Source organism: Canis aureus, chromosome 31 (genome assembly GCF_053574225.1).
Source record: "Canis aureus isolate CA01 chromosome 31, VMU_Caureus_v.1.0, whole genome shotgun sequence".
Classification (NCBI taxonomy): Eukaryota; Metazoa; Chordata; class Mammalia; order Carnivora; family Canidae; genus Canis; species Canis aureus.
Window position 1 is genome coordinate 12,667,544 of NC_135641.1, and position 19,325 is coordinate 12,686,868.

A 19,325-nucleotide genomic window follows, 5' to 3' on the forward strand; every position below is an offset into this window, starting at 1 on the left:
ACCTCAAAGAACGCAGAGGCAGCCCACACAGCATCACAGAGCTAGTCATTACTGTGAGGATCAAGCCATTAACCAACTAGTTCAGTGTCTCTAAATAGAGGAATATACTTAACAATTTTTGAGTATCCCTTGTTTCCTCTGTAAGACAGAAAATACTCCCTCATGCCAATGACAGTGAATAGCAGATCTTAATTTATGGAAGATAAACCTTTGTAGGAAAATTCCTATAGGTACCTTCTTCTCTTCTAGCTCTGCTTTTAAAGATCCCAATTCTTCCTGACATTTCTGCAGAGGAGAAATTTTTTGAAGCATCTGTTCCACTTGGTGATGCAGAGTACTATTCTCTCTAAAAATGGACAACACATTAGCATTATTATACAAAAGTATCTATAAATATATTGACTATTTTTCTATTTTCTCTAACTTGGAAAAAAAGGAATAAAAGAATTTCTCTTTAAATGCATTCTATTTATACCAACATGATCTTCATACGGCTCTTTATTCTTTGACATTATAGTCTACTCTAATAAAACTATATGATAAACTACTTGAGAAGTAAGTAGATTCTCAATCTGATAGACAATATATGAAAGGACAATATGCCAAACAATTAGGTTTTTCCAACGTTGAACTCATCCCCATTTATTCAAATTAAATGACAGGCAATTTTGTGATCAGTTTATCACAATGTTTTGCCCTCTTCTAGGGGATGAATGTATTCAGAATATGAAACACTGCTAAATTTTCACTCCACTTTAAACTGTTTAAAATACACAAGATAACCACATTATTAAACAGTCCAATTCACATAGACAACAATCATTTGATTAACAGTAAGCTTCATTTCAATGGCAACATCATCAGTAAAAGTAGTGAAAATACCAGGCTGTAATTTAAGACCTTGGTAAGAAATTCATTTGGATAATTTAATAGTAAGGAAAATGTAAATCTTCTCTTATTATGACCATCAAAGTAACATTCTACATAATGAGTCAATCCTAAGTGGCACTATGATTGAGTCTGTTTCAAAACCTAGCCTGATAAATATCTACCCCCAAAACAATTATGAAGACAGATAGCTTACCTTCTGGCAAACTGCAGCTGTAAAACTTGTTAAAGAAAACTCTCAGTTTTGTCTGATACTTGTCTGAAGATTAAACTCACTTTAAAATTACCTGTAATAATCTCTGTTCAACGTATATACATGCAAGATCACAATTCCTAGAAAACAATATTCCAAGGTCCATTTATAACATAGTGATAAAACTTTCACTAAGTTACTCAATTTACCATAACATGTACCGAACGTCAAAGTATCTACTTGTCTAAATTAAAATAGGTATTCAATTACCTCGATGATTAATACTGAATTCTAAGAATAAACACAAAGCAAAATCCAACAAATGAATACTACCTTGGATCCTATAAATAACAAAATCCCCAAACAACCTATCCTGAATTTCTCAAATAGTCCAGAGCATAATTCCAGCAAACAAGAGTTAGGTACCTATGAGAACCATATACCACTATGCTCAATGAATAACGGGAAAAGAAATATAGGGAGAACATTAAACCTAGACGACCTCTAGCTTTTACAGTTTACACAATATAACTTCATTTCTCAATTCATCATGCCAATGAAATGTTCTAGGACAGCAAAACAATGATCTCTTTAAGTGTCACCTCCTAGAAGTTTCTATGCTTATACCATGAGGTGGCAAATGTCTATAGCAACATGCCTCCATCCTCCCCTGTCAGAATACAGACTTCTCTCCACATTAAGGACTATATTCACCCTAAGTTATCAGTCTTTGCAAAAAAGATTGGTTCAAAAATACCTGATGAAATAAAATTACCTGTCCTTCCAAAAAAGGAAATGACAGAACAGTCAGAATTACACAAAAAGGTACCAAATCAAGGGGCCTGCCTGGCTCCATCAATTAAGCATCTGACTCTTGATTCGGCTCAGGTCATGTCAGGGTCTGGGATAGAGCCTTAGGTGGGGCTCCATGCTTAGTGGGGAGTCAGCCTGAGATTCTTCCTCTCCCTCTGCCCCTGCTTATGTGCGCTCACTCTCTCTCTCTCTAAAGTAATAAAATCTTGGGATGCCTGGGTGGCTCAGTGGTTAAGCGTCTGCCTTCCACCTAGAGTGTGATTCTGGAGAACCAGAATAGAGTCCCTACATCGGGCTCTCTGCTTCTCCCTCTGCCTATGTCTCTGCCTCTCTCTGTGTGTCTCTCATGAATAAATAAAATCTCAAATAAATAAAATAATAAAATCTTAAAAAAATAAAAACAAAAAAAAAAATTCACTTACATAACAAAGCCTTTTAAGCCTGCAACATTAGCACCCTGGGTTGTAAGAGCAAACCATTGTACACCTAAGGTACAAAAAATACGTACTGGGGGCAAATATCATATGTTTTGTTGTTGTTGTTTTTTAAAAGAATATTTACTTGTAGGTGAGGCTGAAGAAGATTACTATGTCACAGAATGGGTATTCCAGAAGAATCCCAAGGTTTACCAATTTTTAATAAACTATTCTAATAATTTTATAAATTTTTAAGAAGTAAATCACTTACCCCACTAGATTACATGTGTAATTACCTCAAAAAGTTTATCCCAAAAAGGAAAAGTATATTCTCCTAATACTGGAATTTACTGCCTATTTCCTATCTAGATAATTAAAGGTACTTAATTAACAACTATTTCTGTACAGTTTTCATAATCAAAGATATCACTCTTGTGATAATATACATTTATGGTTAAACAGAGTTTCAACAGATGAAGTACGAGGGGGGATTTTCACAGATGTACATTTTTTTAAATGTGGAAATTCAGTACTAAAAACAAATCTAGGCCTTATGCCTTGATTTTATTACTCTAATCACGCAACTTAGACATAACGGTTCCAACACAGACAAATCATCAGTGATCATGGGTAAGCTGAGGGAATGCCAGAAATACTACCAAAGCAGGCCTCGTGTTCCTGCCATAGTTGGAGAACAGCCTCTGTCCCAAGACCAAAGCTGAAGCTGCACTTCAGTGAATCCCTAAAAGTACACCTGAACTAATTTTCATGGGGGATTTCATTCATGGGCAGTGTTTTCACCAGGAAATGCAGAAAAGTCAATCACACACACAGTTTTCACACTACCAATAAAATATCTCAGCAAAGGCCAACTACACTACAGGTGCTCTGAATGGTTATTGGACAAATGCTGACCAAACTTGTCTTATAAATACAAAATCACTCTATGATTAAGGAGATATATATCCATTCTCTACAAATCATAAAGCTAATTAACAAGTCACTTTTCCTATGTTCTGAATATTCCCTACATTGCAGATCTTACAGAAATTCCAAAAAATTCTCATAGTATCATGTTCAGCTTCATTTTATTCCTAAACCTGCAGAACATATGTCACATCCTCAGTACAGATGAAAAAGACCTACCCCTTACAACATCAGGAGGCCCTAAAAAACCAAAACCAGTGATAAAAACAGAATATTCTAGAACAGAAACCAGCATTCTTCATCATTAAACACATACTCACAGGAAAAGACTCGCCCGCTGCACTGCTCAGGAGGGTTCCTTCCTCAGAGTCTGGAAACACTCCCTTCCTAACAATAACTGAACATTCCTACAGCTCTTTAAGAAGCTAAAGACAAGTACCTTTACAAACTCATAGTAAAAGGATATCATCACATTTCTTCTGATATTCTGTTAATAAATTACTGCAACAAAGAAAAGAATGACATTACTTTCTTGATCTAGAAAATACTGTTAAAATCACATTTCAAAATACGCTAGGCACCTGTCTTCCAAGGTTTCCTGCAACAAATTATGTTTAATTAATTAAATATGTATACACACATGTATGTATCACCTTCAATTCTTTAAAAGCACTGCAATGATGTATGAACTTTAGAAACACAAAAGAAGAGCTCGTACGATGGCTATGAAATACTGTGAAGGAATCTGAGGCCCAGTCCCAAAGCTCAGAAGGCTTTAAAGATAGAAAACAGCTTTAAAAAAATGTTTGCTCTACCAGAGTCACCACCCATCCCCTGGGCTTGCCGGAAGAGGCTCAACCACAACCCACAGTTCAGGGTCCCAGGTGAGGACCCGTTCTACACCAGAGTCACCACCCACCCCTTGGGCTTGCCGTAACAGGCTCCACCGTGACCCACAGCCCAGGGTCCCCAGTGAGGACCCGCTCTACCAGAGTCACTTCCTACTCCTCAGGCTTGCCATAAGGGGCTCCACTGTGACCCACAGCCCAAGGCCCCGGGGAGGATGGAAACTCTCTGGGCCCAGGGACCCAGCACCACCTGCTCTGGCTTGTCTATCAGGTTCATGAAGTTCAACAAAACACATGAAAACATACTCACTCTGTATTAATAATTTTCTGCTTCAAAGTAATTAGTGCTTCAACATACTCGTTTAAATTCTGAAAGAAAAAAAAAGCTATAGTCAGCTACTTGTTTTTGTAATATGAATGACATTTTCTGTAATATGTGACTTACTATAAAACATGAACATATTTACTCTCATGTAAACACAGAAATACATAAAGATATTATTTATGTTACATAGAAACACTGACCTACTCTGTGTGATCTTGAACCCATGCTCTAACTCTGAATCTTTCTTTAGGTAGATGACCCTCTCTCTGACAGCAAGGGGGGTGTACAGACATTCTGACGAGTGCTCTTATTAATCAGTGAAAATCTGATACATATTCACTATTTTAGTTCACTAATTACTAGTAATCTTCAGTCTATGACTCACTCAAAATTGTCTCTGAAAGGATTTAAGACAATCAGAAAGTCACATAAATTATAAAAAGAGCAAAAAATAAAAATAACATGGGAAGAACAAATGGGAATACTAAAATAAGGATGAAATTCAATGAAAAATCTATTTTATATAGATCTTTATAAAGATCTATATATTTTAGAGACCTAAATATATAGATCTATAAGATACATAATATACATATATATACAAAATATATTTGTAGTTGGTCTTCATAAAGATCTATATGTTTTAGGGACCAACTACAAATCTGGCTTTAAATTACTGCTATCAATCCAACAGGCAAAACATCATTAATTACACTGCTCAAGATGTTCCTAAGACTTAAAAACAGGTATTTTTTAAGTGATTTTTTTACCCTAACATCTCCATATTTCATTAGTAAATACTTCAAAAGAACTTATTTTTCACATTGATTATTCCCAAACACCTTTTTCTAGATAATCCAAATGACAGAATTTTAGAAGTATTTCCCTATATAGTAGTCTGTGCATCTTCTTTGCAGTCATACATGTAACATGTTAAAATAAAAAAGGGTACACACTGAAATACATAAACAAAAAGTCTTAATTTGGGATGCCTGGGTGGCTCAGTTGTTTGAGTGCCCAACTCTTGGTTTCGACTGGTGTTTCTCATCTCAGGGTCATGGGACTGAGCCTGAGTCAGGCTCTGAGGTCAGCTCAGAGTCCCATCTCCTACATGTGTGCCCTCTTTCTCTCTCCAAAATATAAATGAAATCTTAAAAAAAAAAAAAAAAAGCCTTTGTTTTCTTATATTCCCACCACCAATCAGTATTCCTCTTTGAGTATCTCCTTCCAGAACTGTTCCTGCATAAGTAAAGGATATCTGGATGTGCTCATTCCACCAACTCACCACTGAAGGCCATTCAGGTTCTTTCTGATTCCAACAGCAACCCCATGACTATCCCTGCCCATTCCTGTGAGATCCTTCTATCTTTCCTTAGGATCAAGTCCAAATAGGCTTCCTGCATTGGTGATAGTTATGAGCTTTGAAAAATCTTAAAGGCCTATTTTTCCATTTAAATTTCTTTATGAGTATTACTGAGAAATCTCTTGCCATTCACAGTTTTTCTCTTATTAATAGCTCCTTAACACTGTGTGGTCCTTAACCACTGGTGTGGTGGCACTTTCTTATACCTGAGATATTTGAGCAAAAGTAACATTTCATTAAAAGTTACAAATACATACATACAGTATGTCAACTGATCACTAAAATATAACCACAGAGGCACGCAGAAGCTTTAAATATTCAGAGCTGAATCTGTCAGTTTTTTTTAAAAAAACAACTTTGGTTTCCTGATATATTTAGAAAATTCTATCCCACCCAAGATGCTAAAATAAAAGGATTCTTCTATACATTCTTTTAGTACTTTCATGCTTTCATTTTTTATATTTACATCTTTAATCATTCTGGTATAGTATATAGTAGAGACTCTGAACATTCTAAGTCAAAAGGGCAATGAGTGGACCATTCCATATTTGTGTTCAATGTATATTTTTGCTTTCCACATTAAAAAATAATCATCACGTACAAAATAAATTCCACATAACAATAGATTTCTGGGCACAGAGGGTAAATAATGCAACTGCTTTTCTTCCCTCCCTAAAAGCCACCTAATACTAAAGCCAAGGAACTTTTGCCCCAAAGGCAAAACCCACAAAGATGAGAGCAGAATAAAGGACAAATGGAAACTGGAAAGCAGATTTGAGAATACTGACTTAGGCTCAAGAAAGCAGGAGAGGTGGGAAAGGGGGGAATCTGTGACACCAGGTGCTCTGAGACAGGAAGAGAGCAGGGTGACACCAAAATGAGAACTAGTTGCAAGCTTTTTTAAAAGCATGAATTCCTCAACTTCCTACCTCTCTGCCATGCCACCATCCAGCAAAAGCTTTGCTGTCTGAAGAATCCTCTGCCTGGGACACTGCAAATATTGTGCCAAAAAAAAGGGACAAAGCACCTCCTACAATACTGACCTGACCCTGACCACCTGCTTGTCCCCACTGGCTCTCAGACTGTCACAGCCAGTCCATTGCCCTCCAAGCGGGAGACTAAAAGCGCTTTCTCAGAGGACATCTAACCAGCACTGGCACAAGACAGCCTTCAAATAAATGACCCACCAGACCTGCATGAAGCTCAGGGTCCAGAAGCCCTGCACACTCAGCATTTCCAGCCAGCACAGTAGCCAACAGTTTTAATAGGAACAACCATGGATTTCCACACATCAGAGAGAAGCCTGTAACATGAAAGAGACACCAAAACAAGACATAGCAAGTTGGAGTAAACAAAAACTGAGAAGAAAACTTCAAAAATATTAGTATGATCAGAGATAAATGATGTTATGTTCATGAAACAACAGTACTTTTAAAAGGAATATACAGAGTTCCAAGAAATTTCTTTTTAAAGCTCTTAAAAATTAAAGACAGACCCATTAGGATGGCTGAAGTCACAACGACAGACAAGTGTCAGTGAGGATGGGAGAAACTGGAGCCTCGGGTTCTGTGTTGGAGTACGACATGTAGCAGCTGTTGTGGACAGCAGTTTGGCAATTCCTCCAAGTGTCAAACACAGTTCACCATGTTATCCAGCAATGCCACTCCTCGGTCTCTGCCCAAGAGACCTGAAAACACACGTCCATGCCAAATTCGAACTCTGCGATTTACGGCACTATCCACACTAGCCAAAAAGTAGAAATAAGCTAAACATGCACCAAATGATGCATGGATAAAGGAGATGTCACACAGCCATACCATTTGATCTCAGCAATGAAAACAAATAAATGACACCTGCATGACAAGGCTAAACCTGGGAAATATCACATACATGCAAGAGGCTGGTCACAAAAGGCTACATGCTGTATGAGTCCACTCATATGAATTGTCCATCACAGGCAAATCCAGAGACAGAGGAGGTTAGTGGTTGGTTGCCAGGGACGGGGCGGGGCGGAGGGGGGGTGGGGTGGGTGGATGGAAATGATGGCTAATGCCTAAGAGGGTTCTTGGCAGGGGCATGGGGGGGGGGGCGGGATGAATGTGTCTTACAAAGTGATGACAGAGTTGCGTAACTGTGAACTAAAAACCACTGAATTGTACACATAAAAAGGATGAATTTTATGGTATGTGTATTACATCTCAATAAAACTGTCAGAACTAAATTAAAAACAGGAAAACAAAATAAAAACCTCAAAAGGTTTGATGATAAAACTGGGGAAAAAAAAGTTTCTCAAATAAAGCAAAACAGACATGAGAAAGAACAAAGAAAAATAAAAACAATTGGAGTATCAGTGCAAGATCTCACGTGCCCAGCAATAAGAGTTCCAGACAGAGAGCCATAGAAAAGACACACAGATAACCAAAGAAATTGTGATATTCAAGAAGAAATCTCAGAATTGAAACCAGAAGTTTCCAAACTAAAAGTCCCAGCACACAAACAGAAACAGACTCCAAACCACGGAATATCGGCACCAAATTTCAGAGCATCAGAGACAAGCAAAGATCCTACAGGAACCCCAAGAGAAAAATAAAACCGAGCAACTCATATACAAAGAATGTGGCATCAGAATGGCTTCAGCTTTCAACAATAACCTAGAGACCTAGAAAGCAAGTCTTCAAAATTTTCAAGCAAAGTAATTTCCATGGTAAAATTCTGTACAAGGCACCAATCAACTGAGATGGTAAAACAGCCATTTTATCTCCAGAATTTCTATGAATTTACTTCCCAGACAGCCTTAATAGGAAAATCCTGGAGGATGTGAACATGTTTCACCAAAACCATGGAGTAAACCCAGACAAATGATATGGCACACAAGACAGAGGAAATGGGAATCCAGGAAGGCAGCTGTGCCCAGAACAGAGCAGGTCCAAAGGCTGAGGAGGAGGGAATTTCTTTTCCCTTAAGAAGAAACTGACAGAAATATCTGGTAGAATGAAAGCATTAAGATGACATTTCTGGGACACCTGGGTGGCTCAGTGGTTTGGCGCCTGCCTTTGGCCCAGGGCGTGATCCTGGAGTCCCGGAATAGAGTCCCGTATCGGGCTCCCTGCATGGAGCCTGCTTCTCCCTCTGCCTGTTTCTCTGCCATTCTCTCTGTCTCTCTCATGAATAAATAAAATATTAAAAAGAGAGAGAGAGAGAGAGAGAGAGAGAGATGACATTTCTGACAGAGAACTCCAAGTAAATGTAGTTGGTGTTCACCATGCATTTAAAATTATTTTTTAAATATAAGTGATTCTTCCCTTTTTTCCCCATCCTCTTTCCAGTTCTTTGCTAGTGGGCCTCATCTCCACCTTGCTTTCAGATGTCATTCTGTAACATAAAGTACTACACAAGAGACATTCCAGAAACCTGACTCTAGAGTCACACACAGTTGGATTCAAATTCTTGTCCCACCTCTTTCTGGCTGAGTGAAACTTGGGCATATGTTTAGCCTCCCCTTGCCTCAAGATCCTTTCCAATTCCACAGATAAAGAGACTGAAGCGCTGGGAGGGGCACAGCTGGTCAGCTATCAGGAGTAAATAAGATGAGCCACAGGAAGGGTTTGACCCAGTCCCTGGCATATGGTAAATAGTCCTTAATCTTTTCAAGATGAGCAAGTTGAATTACAGATATCATCATTCAACAGTGGAAAGAAGAAAACACATAAGGAAAAGTAAGTATAATTTATCCAGAGTATAGCTCTGAATAGCATATAGAGTCAGGACAATGTCCACTTTGAGGAATGACTTAATGCAAATCCTATGTAGGCCGAGAAGACTGAGGGAGCCATTAAGGGAGGCTCCAGACGGCTGGGGTTACAATGTAGGACAGCTCAGTTCACCTTCCAAAGTCAGAAATTGAACAATATGCCCTACATTGAAAAGCAAGAAGCAGCAACAGAAGTCTATTATTTAACGACATCAGAGTTCATTAAAAAACACAGAGTGCAAACCATTAAAAGTGGGAAGGGAGAAGTGGGGCTGGGGGCCAAGGGCTGGCTCACCACGTCCCGTACATCTAGCTACCTCTCTAAACTGTATTCATGTATGTCTGAGAAAGAATTCAAGACCACAAAACATAGCATTACGCAGGAAAAGCCAAAAGACTAAGTTCAGACGACGTCTTGGCTTCCTACAGCATTCAAGGCCCTGACTTCTTTCTCAGAGCTCAATTTCGGGCAAATACCACAGCATCCTAATAACTTGGCCTCTTGGTTTTCTCCAATCTGGTCTGAATGTTGCTTGCGGTGGTTGCAACCATCTTGAACGTACCTCGGAAGCATGAGCATGCAGCAGGCTGGGTCTCAGGGACCAATGTGCGTCTCTGGGTACACACTGTGCCCCAGTGCTGTCCAGCCTCCAGGAGGAAGCAAGGTGCAGGACACACCTGTCCAGAAGAGCTCCCAAGGACCTGCTTCCCCTGACTTCTCTCCCAGCAGTCACGCTCATCTGGAATGCCCACTGCTACCGCTACTGCCACGCTCAGGCCTCTTCCCAGCCCTCCCCACTCAACACCATCTCGCTTTTTCTCTGGCTCCTGGCATAGTCCCTCAACCTGTACTTTGTACTTGTTCATTTGTTCACTAATATATTCCCAGAGTAGTACGTTCTGCTACTTTTACATTTTACTCCGTTTGCTCCTTCTCCAAAGCACACCATTTTCATGTCATCCACACAACATCCTCCGAATGTCCCTGCCAACATTTAGCACTTGAGGAAAATAAAAGAAATCCAGTCTGTGCTTATCTCCCCTCCCTTCTCCAAGAGGTGGAATCAACACAGGGGCTGAGCACACAGGGCACCAAGGGGGCAGAGGGGCAAGCCAGTGCTCCCGGGGCGGAGGTGGGGAGACGGGATGACAGAGCATCTGGAGAAACAGCAATACTAAGGAGTCAGTACACCATGTACAATCACAGCAGATAAGTACAGGGCCCAAGTCAACCTCAACACTAACACTATGGGCTGGAGGATTGTTTGTGGTGGCTGTCCTAGGCACTGTGCAAATGTTTGGCAGTGTCTCTGGCCTCTACTCCTGAGGTGGCCAGAGCACTCCCTCAACCCTCAAGGTGCCCATACAGGTCTGAGATGCTGTGTCTGGAAAGGCCTGCTAGCAGAGTAGGCCCCTGGTGATGTCTGGGCACTTGCATTTCTGGAGGGTTCCCATCATTCTTTTAATGCCAAGAATGACTCCCTATGCTTAACTACACAATGTGGTTTATGCTCAAACTTGCTTTCCTTCTGAGCATCTGGAGTTTGGGTATGTGCTAGGTAGGCATATGCATGAGACCAGTGCCCCAGTAGACACTGTACCATGTCACAGCCGCTGCTGGAGAACTTCAGTGAGTCCAGTCACCCTCACTGGGTTTCCTCAGGGCACCACCACGTGGCCTTTGCTCCTGGCTGATTTTGCATGTATGCTCTTGCTGTGATAAGCCACCTGGAGAGTAGGATGACACTGAGGCTGGGGTGGGTTTTGGGCTCTTTGATACAGTGTGATCCCCAGAGTGTTTCCAGACCCTGCCAATGAGAAGCCAAAGCTGTGCTCTTTAAGCTTTCAGGTACGTGAAAGGCAAAGAGAGACTCAATTGGAGGAGGCTAGAAGTACTGACAGTGCTCTACAACACACTTCGTCAACTGGACCAGGAACCAGCAAAGCAAGCGGGATTCCTGAGCCTCTAAGCAAAATCTGAAGGGCCCAAGGATGGGAGGGACTGGCTGCACCAATGCTAACTAAGGTCCAGGCTGGAGCACTGCGGGCTCATTCTGTCAGATAATGGGTCAGATTTCGGGGAAACAAGCCCTGCAGTGTTGCAGGGCACAGAAAGTGTGTGGGTACCAATGACCACGCAAACGAGGAAACGTCTGAACACCCAGTGAATGGGCTAAAGAGAATACCAGAGTTCTTGGTACTGTTCTGGCGACTTTCTTTTAAGTCCTAAGTTCTTTCAAAAGAAATTATTTTTAAAGATCATGCTAATCCCATTAATTGCTCTGCTGGGGATGATCTGGCTCACTGTTCAGCTTGAATCCTCTTTGATATGCCACATTTCCTCCTCCTACTTAACTTTTTATTCAGTGCTCTTATGTAAAGTCTACACTGATCTGCATAAGAGCTGTGTCTCCTGAGCAGTAGCAAGGACCCCCATGTGATGTCCTCTGGCACAGAGTGGACTGGAACAAGGCAGGAAGGCAGGAATGCTCCCCCTACTCCAAGGCCAATCAGGGCACTTCCCCACCAAACAAGCTGAGTGGCTCTGCCTCCTGGGAAGGCAGGCCCCAGTCTCGCGCCTCGTCTTCAGCTGCCCTGACCTCACACTTCGTGCTTCATCCATCACAAACCACCTTTTCCCACACTGATCTCCACACACGGTGCCCGCCGGTCCACTACACACTCCCTCCATCTCTTCCCTCTTACTCGACTAAGAATCATCCTTCAGACCTCAACTCATTCCCTGCTCCTCGTAGATGCTCTCCGCCTACCCTGTACACCCCCCAGCACAGTACTCACTGACAGGCTTCTTCTGTGGTAGCTTCCTCACTATCTGGAACCCCAACTAGAACAAGTGCACCAAGCCTTTCCTGACTATACTCCAAAACAAGCCATGGCATCCTAGACCCGGTGATGCTCAGAAAATGTCTGCTCACCGAATGGATTACAACTTTGTGAGCCTTCTTTTAATAGAATAATTTACAAGTCAGTTCATCTAGGAAAAATCACAGTTCAGGGTCCAAATGATGAAATTCCGACCCCTGGCAAGTAGCAGGGGGGAGGCCTACACGAGTTGAGTAGCAGGCTCAAGTCTGCACCAAGGATGGCCAAACACCACGTACCCTGAATCTACTCTAGTGGCACAAGGTCAAGGGTATAACCACGTGCTCTCAACTCTCACCAGGATGCCCAAAGGTTAAACTGTTGTGCTCTGCAGTGAAGCAAACTCATGAAGAAAAGGCCTCTCCTCCACCAGAATGGAGCAACTCATGCCAGCAGACTTAAAACAACCCAGCACAAGCAGCATGCAAGTGCACTCCGCCACCGCAGAAGAACCCACGCTGCTCTGCTGTGACTACTCAAGTCCAGCAGCCACAGGGACCCGGGGCTGGAGCTCAGTGACCAACCATCGCCACCATGTGGGTGGCTAACAACAGGTGAGCTGCGGGACGACAAAACAAAGGGTGCCTAGCATGGAGTTAATTCACATGCTTCCAAATGGAGTGACCATCATCACAGCAACACTGAAACAAAGAGGGCAGGGAAAAGGTTTCCAGCACAAGGAAAGGACGGCTCCGCTCGGGACAGAGCCAGCTTCCCGCTGTGGTTCAGAACCAGGCCCAGTGCAGCCGCAACAACTGGGAGACGCCTGCAGCGAGCCTGCCCGTTTCCAGCCAGATACCAAGTGCCTGACAAAACCACCCAGGGGCCCACTGTCTCTGTGCAGGGCACCCCCTAGTCTCCCTGGCACCAGTGTCCCTCCAGGAGGGAACCTGGTAGCCTCTCCTAGGGGAGGGACGTACCCCGAATGACAGATCTCCACCTGCTCCCTGTTCTCGATCTTTCCCGCCCTCACTTCCTGGGGTTCTTGTTTATGTTTCCCTTTCTCACCCACCATTCCATGCCCGCCTTCCGTCAGCAGCCAGCAGCTTTTCCCTCACCGACTGCTAGTGCCAGCACCTAGTCTCAGGACGTGTCACAAAGCTTCTCAAAATCTCTTCAAGTGACAGATCGTGCTCCCTCATTCTCCTATCACCATCTATCTCCCCCCTCCAAAACAAACTTCTTACAAGGAACCCCGCTCCGACCTACCCTGGCCTGCTCTGTCTTCTCAGAGCAGGATATCAGGTGCTCTGGAAGCCTCGTGCTCCACAATGTGAAAGCAGCTCCCAAGTCCCAGTTCTGACCTCATTCTAGAACTTCAATCCCACATTTCCAACACCTCTTATGTCTTGGTTTCTATTTCTCTTTCCTCTACCAGTTCTCAGACACTCTGGTTTTAATCTCTGGATCTTTTCTTCCCCTGACCTGAAATCCGCTTTGTAGCTTCTCATATCTGGACCCTTTTGCTTTTTTATTCCCATTCCCAGGAAGCTTTGTTTCACCCAGACTTTTGTTATCACGAGCGTGCATTAATAAAATAAGGTTCCAGAGCTAGATGCACTCCTCTCATCCAACCTGTACACCGCCACCTGCTATTTTTACCAAAAACACCGCTGGTAATTGTGCAAAACCTTTCTCTACTCCTTCTGACAAAACTATAAAACTTGAAGGGGGTTACTATTCAAGATCTTCAATAATGTGCCACAAACCTATTTTTCCAGCATTCCTTTGCAAAATTAAAGACTTGTTCAAGACTCTACACCTAAGTAATTATTCTCTTCCCCTAAAAAACGTTCCAGGCAAAAGCCCAAATGCAGTGGAGTGTCCTGACCTAGGGAAGAGGTCTGCGAAGGCAGGCCCTGCTTTTGTAAATCCAGTTTCCCTGGATCACAGCCAGGCCCATTCCTCTACTGCTGCCTGCGCTGCTCGTGCCCTACAAGTGTAGAGGAAGACCTGTGAATAGACCACAAGCCCCCATCCTAATAATCTTGCCCCTCGTGGAACAAACCTACATACGCCTGGCCGAAGGATCTAACAGGATTCCTCCTACTGCTATTCTGAGAACCAATAGCAAGACTGCAGCAACGGTGGAAGAGAGGGGGAGTTCTCTGGAGGCTGAAGCATGAATCCCTAGGCCAGAGATCACACAGGTTCACACAAGGCTGGAAGCAGCGGGCAAGAGTGAGGAGGGGTGGATAGGGAAGGTGAAGTCAAGGGAATCAGCGGACAGACTGGACGCAGGATGTGAGAGAAAGACAGGCACCAAGGATGACACCTAGTTTCTGGCCTAAACAACCAGAGTTGCAGTGGCTACTTTTAGCTGAGATGAGGACTACCATGGGTAGGCCAGGTTTTCGGAGAAAGACCAGATTCCCAACTGAAAAGCATAATTCACGCCAGTTATTCTTCACAAAAGCCTCTGACAGCTCACACTCCTTTGCAGAGTAAAAGCCAAATCATTTGCAGTGGTCTCTAAGGGCCCACACCTCAGACCCTTCTCATTCTGATTTCTTCAGACTTCCTGACTGCTAGAAATTGTTTTTGTGCTCCCTCCCCAAATTTGTATATTTAAACCTAATCCCATGTGGGCGGCCAACAACAAAAGTGTGACACCTTTGGGAGGGGATTAGGTCATGAGGGCAGAGCCCTCATGAATGGGATTTGGGCTCTTTACAAAAGACCCCCCCCCCCCCCCCCAGAGCTCACTTTCCCCCTTCCACCAGGGGAGGACAGGGCCAGACAGTCACAAACTAGGAACCCAGCCCTCCTGAGATGCCAGATCTGCCTGTGCTTGGATCTAGGACTTCCCAGTCAACAGAACTAGGAGGAATAAGTTCCTAGGACTCATAAGCCACCCAGTCTATGACATTTTGTTACAGCAGCCCAGAAGAGACTAAGACATCTACACTGGCCACCGTGCTTTGCCCAAGCACACTCAGCAAGCCCATGTCAGGCTCCACACCTACTGTATGCGATGCTCTGCTCCCAAGGTATCTCCAGAGCTTATTCTCTCACCCCTTTTGCTCAAATATAACCTTTTCAGAAAGGCCTTCCCAGGACTTCCTGCATAGATTCCACCAGCCGGTGGCCCCTTCCTTGCCCATTTGTTCTTGACACCTTATTCGGTCAATTTCTGACATATTTATCATCTTCTCATGTGACTTGTTTCCTCTGTCTCTTCCTCCCACCTCCTAAAATGGAAGCTCCAAGAGATCAAGGATGCTTGCCTCTTTTCCTGCTGCTATAATCACACTGCTTCAAACACAGCAGGTGACCTACAAATACTTGTTGGATGAGACTGGCACAAAGAATAATCTTATTACAGATTCAGGAGAACTTCACTCATGTTCCTGGGGTCTTGAGGGAAAAGAGTAAAAGCATATTACAGATGCATATACAGCGCAGCCCGGACAGTTCTACCACCAGTTCCCTTCCATCCAGGGTGCCGGTGCGTGACTCCCTTTCTATGTCCCCCGCTCTCAACACTGAGAACACCTGGGATCAGTTCACAGACAATGCACTTAAACAAAAGCCCACCCAGCATATTTTGATGGTGTGTATGGCCTACATCCCTTTCTGGTCCCATCGAGGCAGCCACCCTCCCCTCTGCACCCTGCTCACACCAACCCCACACTGTTCTGCTTCTCCTCACCCCATAAGGGTCCCACCTGTTAATCCGTCCGTGGAGGGAGGTCCTCCCACACCTCTTGTGCTCAACATTCAGCTCTCCCCACCTCCCGTCCCCCCAGAATATCCCAAAAGCCAAGACCCCCATTCCAACTCCTCCTCTACTTTCTCTGGAATACTTAAAATCTTCTAAGGTCTTATTTGCACACGTGTCTGACTTTCAGGAGCAGATCATCCACTCTGTTCACCCCTGTGACCCTGCTGCCCGGACCACTGGGCAGAAAGGGCGATAATTGAATGCACTCCTGCAGGCAGGGCTATGTCCCTCTTTGCCGTCAAAGGCACCGACCCTGGAGGTTAAGAGACTCCCGACGGCAACGAGACCCTGGGCCTATCCCCTCTACCTCGCAGGACCTGGAGCCAGACGGCAGCAACGCCTCTTCCGTGCTGCACACAACGGTCCATTCTGCGGCTAGAAACTTGCGGGAACCGCAAGCCTTTCATTGATGAGTGGCCCTCCCAGCCAACCTGCACTCGCGCCTCCAGGCAAATATCTCCGGATGAGCCAGGGCACTAAAAAAGGTCGCAGAGAGGGGCAGCTTCCCCCGGCATTTGGCCCGTCACGCCGGGGAGCCCCGGGGCTGGGTACGTCAAGGAAGGGCCCCCAGCGCCCGCTCGCGCGCCCCCCCGCACCACTGCATCCCGGCAGAGGCTTCCCGGGCCGCACGCCCGAATAAAGCAAAGGAGGCGTTTCCCCAAACAGCCGCAGAAACGGGGAGCGGGAGCGGAGGAGGGGGCTTCCGCCGCGGCGCCGGACCCCCAGCCCCGCGCCCGGCCCGGGGAGGCCCGCACCTGCTGCAGGGACGCGCAGCCCTGACACCGCGACAGGTCCGCCGCCGTCCCGGGCGCCGCCGAGTGGGTCTCGCCCGGCATCATGGTGCCAACGCCGGGCCCCGTGGGCCCGCGCGCCTCAGGGACCCGCGGCCTCGGCCCTGTCCTCCCTCTGCTGACGCTGCCGGGGCCGCCGCCTGCCAGGCCGCTTCCCGCCGGGTCCGGGCGGGTCCATCCGTGCACAGAGGTCCCCGTGGAGGTGGCGAAAGGCTCTCCCGACCGGAGCCGCCTCGGGCACTGGAGAGAAATGCGACCCGGCGCGGCCCCCGAGCGCGACACCGCCCAGCCAGGACCCCGCCCCGCCCTAGCTCGCCCCGCCCCCCGCCGCGGCCCGGGGCTGCCCGCGGCGCCGCCTGAGCGGAATGGGCAGGGGAGCCGGGCCGGGACGGCCGGAGAGGCGCCCGCCCGGGACGAGTCCGGGAGCCCGACAGCCTCGAAGGTGCACCCCTTGTGCTGTCTGGGCGGCGACTCTTCCGTTGCCGGCTTGGGTGTGACAGACTTTCCATAGACACCCACAGCCGCCGGCCAGGGGGCGGGGACCTTGGGTGACGTCACTCGGGCGCCCGCCGGCCCGGAAGGACCCGCACCCGGCGGGCAGGTGTGCGACTTGTGACCGGAGGGAACCGCTCCGCGCCAGTCCGGCGGGTCCCGGAGGGGCCTGGAGACCGCGGCGCGCCGCCCCCGCGGTCCTTGCCGCGCGCCGTGGGGCGGCCGGACACCTCCAGGCCGCATGCGCGCCTCGGGACCGGGGAGGAAACCAGCGCCGCCGGGGCGGCTCGGGCGCGACCCCCCGGAGCGCGCGGGGCTTCTCCCGTCACCCGCCCCCGCCCCCGCCCCCCTCCGAGGACCGCGCGCTCGCCCGCCCTGCCCCGCGCCGCCGTGTAAGGTCCAGATCCCTGGCGTCCCGCCCGCCGGCTCCTTCCAGAGCGCTGGGCTCGGGCTGCGGAGCGACGGGTCCGGGTCGGGGGACCGGGGGACCGGGGGACCCGGTACCGGCGGGGGCAAGGAGCGGCGTGTGCCTGGGCCGCGCGGGACCCTCTAGGAGGCCCGGCCACCCCCCGTCTCCGGATTCTGATCCCAAACACGTAGATTTCCAGGGGAACTGCCCTGTGATTCAAGGTTCCCCAAATAACTGGAGGTTTTGTCCAGATCAGTAGTTCGTCCCCCCCCCCCCCCAGCACGGCTGGAGCCCTCCTCTGCCCTCCTCTGCCCTCCTCTGCCCTCCCGGCCTGGTCGCCGCCGCCTGCGCCCGGGTCTGGACGGCCTCCTCCCGGCTCCCTCCGCCGCCGCCCGCCGGCCGCCTCCACCCTACGTGACACCCGCCTTTTCCGCACTGATCGTTTGCGACCCCCACCTCTTGACTTGGATCACAGTGATGGTCACGTCTTCTCGGACCTCTCCGTTTTCCTTTTAAACCTTGTGAAGGGCCGTGCACAGTAGCTGCTCAGTGAATGTCCGAGTCAACCAAGTTTGCTGCGAGTAACTGAAGGTCAAGAAGAATCCGCGCCCGCGTTCAAGGATGAAAGTGCATTTGTTTCTACCACGACCTTTCTCGAGCCAGTGCTGCAGACATTGAGAGAAAGAAGCAAAAATCTATGTGTAACGCAGGGCAAGCAAACTCTGTAAAGAGCCGCGTGGTGATGATTTTAGGATTTGGGGGCCCTACAGATCTCTGCGCATATTTGTCGATAGTTTTGGTTTGTGAAGAACCACTTTTAAGAACAAAACCTGCCCCCCCGCCCCCCCCCCCTCGATCAGTGGAGCGGGTGACACTTGATCTGGAGGTCCTGAGTTCAAGCCCCAGGTTGGATGCCGAGGTTACTTGAAAAGTCTTTAAAAAAAAACAAAAAACGTGAAATTCATTCTTACGTTGCAGACTGTACAAAGACATACGTTATAGGTATAACGGGAGTTGAGGTGGGCCACTGAGCAAGGAGCGCTGAAAACTAGGTTTCCCCCTTTCCCACGTGGGGAGCCACAGCTGTTCCTCATTGTGATGGAAACAAGCAGGTGTCTATACCGCAGACAGTGGTGAACGGTCCATTTGGAACCACACACCTGGCTTTAAAGTCCAGCAAGTGTCCAATTTGAGCTGCTGTTGTCTTACAGAGGATTAGCTGCCGTTCAAGTGAAAAGTGACCAGGACGGGGCCAGGTGCAAGGCACCTACTAGGCAGAGTAGTTAAGTAACAAGTTATTGATGGCATCATCCATCTTGGAAAACAAATGTATCCTTAGCCTACTCACAAAAGTAGTTTGTGGTGTTTTGGTTTGGAGTTTTCAGTTTTTTCAAAAAAATCATTTTTCTCATCAGACTTCCAAGAAAAACGTTGCATTTTTCTGCCTGTGTCCTCACACCTGGAGAGAAGTCTAGATTCGGGCTTCTGATGTGGGGACTCCC

At 46.5% G+C, this 19,325-nt stretch overlaps 1 protein-coding gene across 3 annotated transcripts in view; it reads right to left on the reverse strand.

The window, feature by feature from the left end:
• ICE1 (interactor of little elongation complex ELL subunit 1) overlaps positions 1–17,209 on the reverse strand; it is a 58,335-nt gene extending 41,126 nt beyond the window's left edge. For 2 of the 3 annotated variants that reach the window (XM_077879633.1, XM_077879632.1), the window contains exons 1-5: positions 16,887–17,199; positions 4,396–4,454; positions 3,710–3,738; positions 1,085–1,109; positions 235–346 (exon numbers count right to left, since the gene is read on the reverse strand). In XM_077879633.1, the coding sequence (XP_077735759.1) occupies positions 235–346; positions 1,085–1,109; positions 3,710–3,738; positions 4,396–4,454; positions 16,887–16,970 (309 nt within the window). In that variant the 5' untranslated portion in view covers positions 16,971–17,199. Of the gene's footprint in view, positions 1–234; positions 347–1,084; positions 1,110–3,709; positions 3,739–4,395; positions 4,455–16,886 lie in introns of all 3 variants that reach the window. The other variant, XM_077879634.1, reaches the window with a different exon arrangement.
• Positions 17,210–19,325: the final 2,116 nt, after the last annotated feature.